Here is an 8,754-nt window from a genome sequence, read left to right on the forward strand (position 1 = left end):
AAGTTTAGAGGGAAATTTGTAGTTGCTGTATTTAATAGTGCATCCAAAGCCGTTTCGTAAGAATACCGATCTTGAAAGCCATGATAAAAAACTATTTTTAATGTAAATTTTATTTATTTTCCCAATTATTTTAACAACAAGTACAAGGTGAAGAATATTATTTTCAGAAACATTTTAGTATAATTCAAGACAGAATAAATTACCAGACGTTGTATTTATAAATAAAAATGAATTTTTATCAGATTTTGTCTGCCCGTGATCACGGTAGCTTCAAAGTAACCGAAACGTCGGGAGTATGTAGTTTTTTAAAATAATAAAATATGCGTAGTAATGCGAAAAATACTACTTTTATTTAAATGAATACTGGAGAAAGTCTTAGATCTCATTATCTTGGAATTGCTCTGGAAAATTTGTTAGTATTTATCTATTTCGTTCAAGTTTTCTGATCAGGAGACTTCCAAGTTTATTTTTGACTAAATTATTTCTTGAAAAAAGTGTTCATAATGGATAAGTTATACTCTTGGTCAATTTTTGTCCTTCTTGGGCTTCTTTGGCCAACCACAAACTTACCCAGGCATTTACTTTCTTCAGAGTTTTTCTTCCCTATTCTCCCATTGAATTCACCTATAACTAAAATATGTTTATCTGATGTTCAAGAGCTCTGTATACAGTGCAGTAGAATTTTTCTACGCCTGCGGAATCTTAGTTTGGTGCATGAACTTGTATAATAGTGATGAGCAGATTTACGAGTGATACTCAGTTACTAGGGCCGATAATCCTCTGAAGCTTTTCATGAATTTTTTGAGATCTTTTCTTATTAGAAATCTGACTCTGTCTTTAACTTTTATTTATCCGTTGTAGCATAATATAAAAGCATCATATTTGTCGATACTTTATCCAAATCTTCTCACTTCCGATATGCAATTATATCATATTTGATATTGTTGATTGGGCTTAAAGGTTCCATTCATTTTGCAGGGCTTATAGCATTCTTATATTGTAGGTTCCAAGGTATAGTAAGTTTTTATTTTTATTGGTGTACATGTTGTTTGCTTTGGGGAGAGTTGTACTCAAAAGAAGAGCCGTTTCCGATCTTCACACCCATGTTGACTAGCCGGGTTGGGTTTTGTGATGTAGAGGGGTCTTAGTTAGTTGCTATATGGATGGAGTACTGTTGTTTTGTCTACTAGTTTTATTTCAATTTGAAGGATGTTGATGTGCTTAGAAAGTATTAATTAAAAATCAAATTTTCCCTTATTTTCTGGAAACCTTTAAATGTTAAAATCTTATTTCGATTCCATATTAATTGTATTTCCTTATTGAGATACACAACTAAATCAGAATATCTTAACATAGTAAGTCAAGTTAATTCGCAACTTGTAAAGCCTCTGAATTGTCCCGCTTTATTTTAAATCGTACTATTTACACATACAGATCTATGTGTGACATTAATATAAATCAAAAGTATTATAATATTATAGTTTCAACAATTTTATTAACATTTAAAGTGGTTACATTTAAAAGTAACTTTTTAAGTTTCAATTTATATGAAGAAACATGTTTACCCATATACAAATTTAATATTTATAAATGATTATTGGTAAGATATAATATTTTCAGATTTTTCTTAAAACATTTACAAGTAGATTTTGCATTGACCGCAGTTGATTTGTTTGTTTGTATCTAAGGTATCATTAAAATCCTGTTTTAACTGATTGTTATCAGATTCCATAAGATAGTTTCAAATAAAAATAGATGAAATTACAACAGATGATGTGGTTAAAAAAACATCAAGACGAAAATAACTCAAATTGCTCTTATCCGTGGTATGTACTGGGACTCGTTTGAAGAATGTTTTATTGTATCTTTTAGCAAATTTTTTAGCTCAAAATTGCCTTAATAATTTAATCGTGGAAATCGATTAATATACAATTTTTACACTATACAGAAATGTTCTGTTATTTTAAGCACTGACTGAACTTATTTTATTTGAAGACTAAAATGTAAGTAAAAACATTTTAAATAAATTGTTACTCCTAATCTTGCTTATCTGATTTTTTATCTTCCGTATAACGATAGCTTTGGTTTGCTACTTGCCACAAAAATGTAATATGTACTTCCAAATGAATTATATTTCATGAAAATTTGTTAACTGACATTTTATGGTCACGAGACGTTATGCTAATAGTTCTTCATCAGTTAAAATATTGTAAGGTTTGATCTTTGATCGCAATACTTTGCAGTATTTTTGATATACGTTACGAATTCGATTTTAATCACGAAGAACGCTTTTTCAAGAAAATTGCTTAAACTCAGTTCGAGTGTAACTTTAATTTTATTTGTAAGATTATTTTAAATATATTTTTTTTTTACTGGAAAATTATTATTTTTTTCTCAAAAATTTTCTTTGAATTTCATCCACTTGTAGCCCCTTTGTTGTCGGTATAAATAAGTAACTAAATAGTGCGGTAATGATACCGAAACTGGCGAAGATATAGAACATTGCTCCAAGACCTGTAGAAAATAAAATAAATACAGAAAATTAGTTTGCAAAATAAAGTGACAAAAAACTTAGATAAGAAGTTTTGATGTGGAGAATAAAAAAATAATTTAAAAACATTTAAACTTTTGTATTATTATTATTTTTGTAACTAGCTGGTTATATAAGAATAAAAGCGTATTTGATGGTAATATTTATACTCAGAAATAATGTTTAAATCAATGTAATAATATCTTTGTTTTACCTAAAAAATTAACTAGAGGAATAAAGATGTAAAGTACGAGGAAGCTGCATAGAAAACTCCACTCTATACAAATCATTGATGCGATGCTCTTAATCTAAAAAAAAATATTTAAAATATTTATTGCTTTTTTTTTGGATTAAATATTTTTTTTAATTGTCAATTTAATGACCAGCACTCTGAACTTTATAAGTTACTCGTCGGATGTAAGTTGATAAGTTTACTGGTCAAAATTGTGTGTTTGACAAGTGTGTATTTATAAGTACATATATCTAAGAAGGAACTAGTCTTACCTCCGGCAAGAAAACCTCACCGATCAATACAAAAGGTACCGTCCCAGCTCCGACAAAATAACCAAAAGTATAAAGAAGTATCAGCACTAAATTCAACCAGATGGGCCCCCAATTATACTGCAACTGGGTACCAAGAATCACACAACAGACACTTGTGTCTATGGAGGCTAGGATGAGTAAAAGCTAAAATAATAATAATAATATTAGTGAAAGTGTTGTGTGAATTTAGTTTTTTTTTTTTAATTTTTCTTACTGTTCGGCCTATGGTGTCAACGAAATATGCTCCAAAACCTCCGGCTATCACAGATACAATTCCAAACAAAACGCTGGCTAGTGTTATCGATACATTTGGGAGTAGTATTTCAAATAATTGCTTGGTGTACATACGAAATACCAATAACCCTTGAAAGCAACATGTTGTACAAGTAATCATTACGATAACCAGTGCCCGACGAGAAGATCGTGATTTAGCTGAAATTAATTAAAAGGAATACATATTAACAGGTTTGAAGACCAAACTTAAACCTTGACCTAAAAAACAAACAACTTTTATTAGATTTAAAATAAAATAAAAGATACAGAAGTGAAGCACTTAATAGAGCTATCATAAGCCAAATATAACTTTAGATCGTTTTAGAAAAGAGTTAATACTATTACACTGCGGGACCGATAATAATCAAAATAGCTTAAAGACCCACCGAAAGAAAAAACTGGCTTTCAAATAAATAAAACCGTAACAAAATCGGACAATCCGTTTAAGTGCTACGATGCCTCAGACGCTCACACGCACACACACTGGTGACACCCCTCTTTTTTGGGTAGGACGCTAAAAATTCTATTTAAAAAAGAATCTTTCCTAAAATTACTTCACAAAAAATAATTCAAAAAAGACATGAAAACACTTTTATAGTTTCTAGATTATCATCTACATTTTTTTAATGCGAAAGTAAAAGTCCTTAGCAATATTTATATTTACGAATATTGACCAATAAAAATGATCACTGAATAATAAAAATACCAGAAATGGACAGCCGCGGTTGAAACCAACTTAAATATATCATTACGTACCCAAATATCTCCATTTGTCAATTTTCTCAGTTGGCCCATCCAATGTTTTCAATTTCATTTCTTCCGGCATTGCTTCAACTATAATATATTGACTATAATTTGTCTATAATAATATGTGTTTAGAGAGATAGCATAACCAAAATATCTCACAAATAACGGTTTAATAGTAAAAAAATATATTAAAAATTAAAATTAAAAAATCAGACATAACATCGATTTATAAAATGATAGGTTTCTGTTTTGGTTTTCAAGGTTGAATATTTTATTTCAAAATTTAATACAATATTAGTTCCCGCGCTTTTCAATCTTTATTTAAATTTTAAGAAGTATCTACATGATAAAAAATCTTACTTGTATCAATATCGATGTTTATAATTCTCCTAAGGTTTTCCATTTCCTCTAATACCTCTTTAGATTTCGGATTACAACTTCTATAAAGTCCAATTGCACTGGCCGCCTCCTTAATAAAAAAAAAATGTAAATTTTTACACTACCGTTAATACAACGATATCACGAATAAATATATTCAGAAACTTTGCAGATAGTTAAAATTCGAAATATTACGAGACAAATTCAAAAATAATCTTACCTCCTCCAGACCTTTCTTCATTAAATATAGGGGTGACTCCCTCATGAACGTCATAAGTAACAAAGCTATGGCGCTCGTTGTAAGTCCAAGGTAGTTAATAGTTACATAATCTAGGACTTCCCCACAGATATATGACATCGTCATTCCTATAGCATAAAATATCAAAGAGGAAGCCACCATAGACCCTCTTATAGATTCTTGGCAATATTCAGTTACGTAGACCGGAACGATGAGAAAAATAGCACCACTCAGACCACAAAGAAACATTGAAAATATCAACGCTGCCACGTTATGCACGCTTATGAGTAGGAGCCAACTGAACTGAAAATTAAAATATTAATAGCTAGAGTTACTTAAATATAATTTTAATAAACATTGTCAAGTCGGACATCCTGTTAAAAGTTAACTGTTATACTGTTATTGGGTATGTACATATATTGAAATTACGTTTTGTTTTTTTTTTTTTATAGAAAATGTTTTTGATTTAACTTGAAAAAATAATAATTTTAAAAACTGATAGCATTTTAATGGTAAGAAAAATTAATAACGCATTTCAAATAGATCATACCTGACAACTGAGAAGATTTTATTATAAAATGGACATTTATCCAATTGCAATCAGAAAATTCTTTATAGTCTTCTTTAAATTAAAATTACAAGAAAAAAGTACTAAAATCAATATGAATAAAACAAAACTTACCAATTGGGGCAAATAGAAAAGTATTAAACACTTTTTTCTGCCTAACTTATCCAAAAGGAATCCACAAAATGGTACAACAATAAGCGGACTTGCAGACGACATACTACCTATTAGTGATATTTCAGCTCTATGCAATACCTGATCAAATATCTTATTTTCAGAACTGAAAAGTTTAAGTGTAAACGATGGGAGAGAAAACAAAAAACCCAGAGTCAAGAAAATGTAGGATACTGAAACAAGAGAAAAAAATATTAAAAATAACCTTGAAAAACACTATTTTTTTTACTCAGAACACTATGTGACAATAACATTTGGTTTTTTTTTTCTATGGATCAATTTATAATTTTTAATACATATTTTTTTTTATAAAAGACAAATCTTAGGCCATATTAAGTGACTATTATTTATATTTTACTTAATAATTATGGGAACATTACTGTAATCTATTATTATAAAAAAAGATATAAATATTGTTTTTGAGATGCAAATTTTTCTATCTCCTGTCACTCTAATCAAATCAATTCCATTTTAATGAAACTATATTTGAAAAATTATTTCAGGGTCCAAATAGGGTTGGTATTCCTTACAAAATTTTTATATTACCTAATTTGTTTGTATTAGTTTACAAATGAATATTTTGCTTATCCAATAAAATGTAGTTCCGAAACTATTACAAATTGTACATAAAAATGCCTAGTTATGTAAATGATGTTTTAAAGTGTCATGCCATGATACATAGAATATTTACAAAATCCCTTCTGTAAAAAAATATTTCAAATATGGATTTTTAGACGCAAACCAATGTTTGCTACCTTTTTAGAGCAATGTAACTACTACTTGAAATGAATGAACCTTTCTCCCAACTACCCATGATCACGGTTGCTACGAAATAATTGCAATACCTGGTAACTAACCGGAGTACGTAAAACATTTTTTTTTCTCTTGACCTCTTATTAACTAATAAAAAAATGCTTGGTTCCACGTAGCTACTTAAAGCCAAACCAAATGTGACTCGTCGTGTGTAACAATTAGTAGCATAAAACTACACCACGAGCGATCTAATAACGTTTCCACTACACATTCTTTTCCTCATAATAGCGCACTATAAATAACTTATACATGCAAAATCATTTTTAGGTTTCAATTTTATAAAGAAATTACAATAATCTATTACAGTTACAATGATATATTTTTTGTAATTTCGTTATATCTACGGTTTAAAAAATAATATGTTCAGAGACAATTTCTAGAGTAGTCAGCCTCACAGAACAAGTTTACTTTTTAAATCAATTGATAGAGACAGATAAAAAAAACACACGTATTGATTCTAAGAAATTTATCTTGCCCATATACTACAATACCGTTATTTTATACAAAAAAAATATATAAAAATCTCTTTTACACGCTACGGTTAATATTTGTTTCCTTAGAAAAAATCTTTTAATTTTATTAAAAAAAACTAACAGATTTGTAGTATATAAAGAGAATTATCTTTAATATTATATTTGATTAATATCACTGTAAATTAAAATACACGATTGCAAAGTAAAAAAAAAAATCTTACTGATAGCCGTAGTCAGAACTTGACGTAGAATAGCCATTATTCTAAAAATCACAAACACATATAAGTTGTGCGCGGGCACACGTTAAGAATTGCACTGTAATAAAATGAGATAAATTACGCAAAGCAAACTATCCTAAGCTGATCATTGATGAATATTATATGTATGAATGAACTAAATGAATATAGTCAGGAAATAATATTTAGCGTTGCAGACAAAGAAATCAATACATGTATTTTTTAATATTTAATATATTTCCTATAAGATAAAACAAAAAAAAAAATTATGGAAAATAGTTCAACATGTTCGTGCAACATTTTAAAATTTCATTCATGTATTTCCATAGATGTAATTTATTATAGAGCCGGCGTACAGAAATATTTATCTCTACATTTATAACTTAACTCTCTCATCAGTGTGTATTATCGTTTAGATATGAAAAATAAAAATTCAATAATATCCTATGACATTTTATTATGCGTCATGTTTTGGTTGCTACTGACACTATATGATACTATAAGTATACTATAATAAATAGTGATAAATTATATGTCTTAAATATTATTAGGTATTTTAAATGTTATATTAACTTAAAAAAAAAAATTTCATATGGACATTTTGATCCCATAGTACATAAAAAACATTTTAATGATTTAGTGCTTGGGTCAACAGAAACGTAGTTTTTTGGTAAAATTTTATACTACTATATTTATACTAATATGCTATAATTATATATTATATACTACTATAATAAAAAGTGTATCAGATGACTATACGTTGAATCGTCATGAATTTTTATTTTTAATTAATTAGGTCAGCGTTTTCGTAGATAGTTTTATGCAACAAGCTACCAGTATTTTTGCACGTGATTGCTTTATATGCAGTGTTTTCTTAAAATTATATAGAGGTCAATTTTAAATTGTTTTGATTTGTGCTAATTTGTGTTTTGTTTACGAATATTAACTAGAAGCGACATAAAAACAAACATTATATTATTAAGCAATATTTATTTCTATGAATGATTGCTATTTATGATTTCACTTCTCACAAGTTTCATCGTCTAATGTTTAAGTTTAAATTAATGTAAATTATATCTGCATTTTTAATTCAATACTTTTTTAAACTAAAAGGATTTTTTTTTGTGATTAATGATAAACTTTATTGTATCAAAAATAAAAAGCGGTAAATATAATTTTTTTCTTGATAATTTGGGGTCAATATTTACGGTCTACTCTACGTTTATAATTAGACCAATCTGATGTAGAGTTTTATTTAAACGAATCATTGTCTTACATGAAATACCTATATGAACCCTTACCATTTATATCTTTTATTTTAGTAAAATAATTGCTTTTAGTCAATAGATAAAGCATACTGACTGTAAATCATTTGATGCGTGTCACGTTTATAAAGCCTTTTATATACGTGTTGCATCTATTAAATTAACCAGCCATTCCTATAATTAACGTCACGTATTTCATTTTATGTTACGTTTATTTCACGTGTGATCGATTAATAAATAATTGAACATTTTATTTGCGCATCAATGTTATGAACCGTGTAATCATGCAGGTAACGTGACGTTAATTTTTTACCAATACTTCAAATGTGACAGTATTGTATGTTGTACTTTTAATTTATTTAAAGTGGATGATGTCATCTTCATACTATATAACTATCAAATTTTTAAATTATTATTTTTGTTATGGAATGATATTTATTATTATCCACTTATTTTTATCCACACTATATTATATTACAATCGACCAATACTTGTACATAACTGCGGTTTTATAAAAAA

The 8,754-nt window shown here is 28.0% G+C and overlaps 1 protein-coding gene across 2 annotated transcripts; it reads right to left on the reverse strand.

Annotated features, from left to right (window-relative positions):
- Window positions 1–328: 328 nt before the first annotated feature.
- LOC116775356 (facilitated trehalose transporter Tret1-like) lies at window positions 329–7,061 on the reverse strand. 2 transcript variants are annotated; one of them, XM_061524665.1, is made up of 9 exons: window positions 6,956–7,061; window positions 5,392–5,621; window positions 4,692–5,012; window positions 4,454–4,562; window positions 4,103–4,180; window positions 3,288–3,505; window positions 3,035–3,217; window positions 2,745–2,838; window positions 329–2,514 (listed from the first exon to the last, which is right to left on the reverse strand). In XM_061524665.1, the coding sequence occupies exons 1-9, from the start codon at window positions 6,990–6,992 to the stop codon at window positions 2,384–2,386; spliced, it is 1,401 nt and encodes a 466-aa protein (XP_061380649.1). In that variant the 5' UTR covers window positions 6,993–7,061; the 3' UTR covers window positions 329–2,383. The 2 variants fall into 2 exon arrangements, with proteins under 2 accessions (XP_061380649.1, XP_061380650.1); XM_061524666.1 differs by lacking the exon at window positions 6,956–7,061 and adding an exon at window positions 6,294–6,509.
- Window positions 7,062–8,754: the final 1,693 nt, after the last annotated feature.

This window comes from Danaus plexippus, chromosome 25, assembly GCF_018135715.1.
Source record: "Danaus plexippus chromosome 25, MEX_DaPlex, whole genome shotgun sequence".
In the NCBI taxonomy this organism is placed as follows: Eukaryota; Metazoa; Arthropoda; class Insecta; order Lepidoptera; family Nymphalidae; genus Danaus; species Danaus plexippus.

Coding starts and splice junctions, on each gene's coding strand:
- LOC116775356 (XM_061524665.1), bottom strand. CDS start 6,992: ATGGCTATTCTACGTCAAGTTCTGACTACGGCTATCA. Junction 4,181..4,453: donor AAACATCGATATTGATACAA/GTAAGATTTTTT, acceptor AATATATTATAG/TTGAAGCAATGCCGGAAGAA. Junction 2,839..3,034: donor GTGAGGTTTTCTTGCCGGAG/GTAAGACTAGTT, acceptor ATTTTTTTTTAG/ATTAAGAGCATCGCATCAAT.